The 1,609-nt window shown below is 39.5% G+C and overlaps 1 protein-coding gene across 1 annotated transcript in view; it reads left to right on the top strand.

Annotated features, from left to right (window-relative positions):
• Positions 1-309: 309 nt before the first annotated feature.
• LOC106877927 (neuroglian) overlaps positions 310-1,609 on the top strand; it is a gene marked incomplete at its 3' end in the record, with an annotated part of 6,710 nt that continues 5,410 nt past the window's right edge. Inside the window, exon 1 of the mRNA XM_014927001.2 lies at positions 310-423. Within this exon, the coding sequence (XP_014782487.1) occupies positions 335-423 (89 nt within the window). The remainder of the gene's footprint in view (positions 424-1,609) is intronic.

Below are 1,609 nucleotides of genomic sequence, written 5' to 3'. Positions count from 1 at the left end.
GAGAGAGAGAGAGAGAGAGAGAGAGAGAGAGAGAGAGAGATGTATGCATGTGTATGAATGTTTGTTTCTCTTTCCCTTGACATCACAATTAACGCAAATGATTGTTGTTCATTTCTGATATTTTGTAAAAGTATGTATGGCCATGGGGAAATATTAACTTGCTTGGAAACAGGTGAGGGTTGGCAACAGGAAGGGAATCCGATTGTAAAAAATCTACCTCCATAAACTCTGTCCAATCGACACAAGCATGGAACATGGACGATGATGTTGATTTTATGTATGTTTATGACAGTGATGCTCTCCTCTTTCTGTTACAGGTACCCAGCCACCTGTGATGTTAATCAACCCACCTACCCAGGTACTGCTTAAAGAATTTGAGACTGTGGTAGTTCCATGCAAGGCCAGTGGTGAACCACAACCAACGTATGTATTATTGTTTGTGTAGTAGTGGTGGTGGTGCAATCATGTGGTTCTGGTGGCAGTAGAGCAGAAGTGGTGGCTATGTGGTGTGGAGATAATGTAGTCACGTCGTGAGGATGGGCGTTAGGAAAAGTGGTTGTCTGGCTTTTCAATTTATGATTCTTTTCGTTATTGGTACAGGGGCTTAGAATTTTTGCTCATTCCCCCGATTCAATTAATATGTATCAGTGAAGATTTATAGTTGTAGTTATGTTCTGACTGCTATTTTTAGCATGCTGATGCTGTTTTTAGCATTCTTAATTATTAATACATGCATATATAAGTATGAATATATATAGATTATATTGGATGCTCCGGTAACACGTTTAAGCAATGCTGCTCCAACCACAGATCTTCTTTCAGGATACCGGAAATGAGAGACACTACATCATTAACCAGCCATGTATGGCAGCTGAAGGATGACAGAAATCCACATGTAATATCATGGAAAATCCTAGAAACACCAGGCCCCTACATAAATGGAACCAAGTGTTGTAAACTGTGCATAGCCAAACGGATAAGGATATCAAAGGACACCCTTGACCTGGGGAACATCCTTAGCTCCAGAGTGGAAGTCCTTGGACCCTGCTTGCACTTCAGGAAATTCCAACTGGTCTCCCGAGATCTACACACTAACAGGGTCAATTACAAATAACAGCCAAAAGGAGACAATCCCCTGTTGTTGACATACAATAGCGAAGTCTTTTCTTCCTCCATTTTCTAGAGAGGCCTCTTGCTATAGAGGCCATAGGCCAACAGGTTTAGGGTTTGATGATGCTCTGCAAAGCTAAGCACTTTACAGACATGAAACCCAATATCCCATACACCAGCCATATCTTTATTTTTCCTTATCTATCTATCTATCTATCTATGAGGAATTTAATTGTCACTAAATGTGACTAGGGTGTTAGAAACACCTATATTGCTAGAAATAAGAGCTAAAATGGTCTAATGCTGTAGTCAACACACATAAATGTGAACATATACACTAACAGGGACCTTAATCGTCCAAAAATAGTTGAAGTTTGAGTCAGTCTTAGCTCATGAGGCAATGGAAATTGTCAAAACTGATGTCAGTATTAAGAATTCTCGATCGCCATTTAGTGACAGTTATGTGTATGTATGTATGTGCATATATATATATATATAT

The sequence above is a fragment of the Octopus bimaculoides genome, unplaced genomic scaffold, assembly GCF_001194135.2.
Source record: "Octopus bimaculoides isolate UCB-OBI-ISO-001 unplaced genomic scaffold, ASM119413v2 Scaffold_75642, whole genome shotgun sequence".
In the NCBI taxonomy this organism is placed as follows: Eukaryota; Metazoa; Mollusca; class Cephalopoda; order Octopoda; family Octopodidae; genus Octopus; species Octopus bimaculoides.
This window is presented reverse-complemented; position numbering and strand designations above follow the sequence as displayed.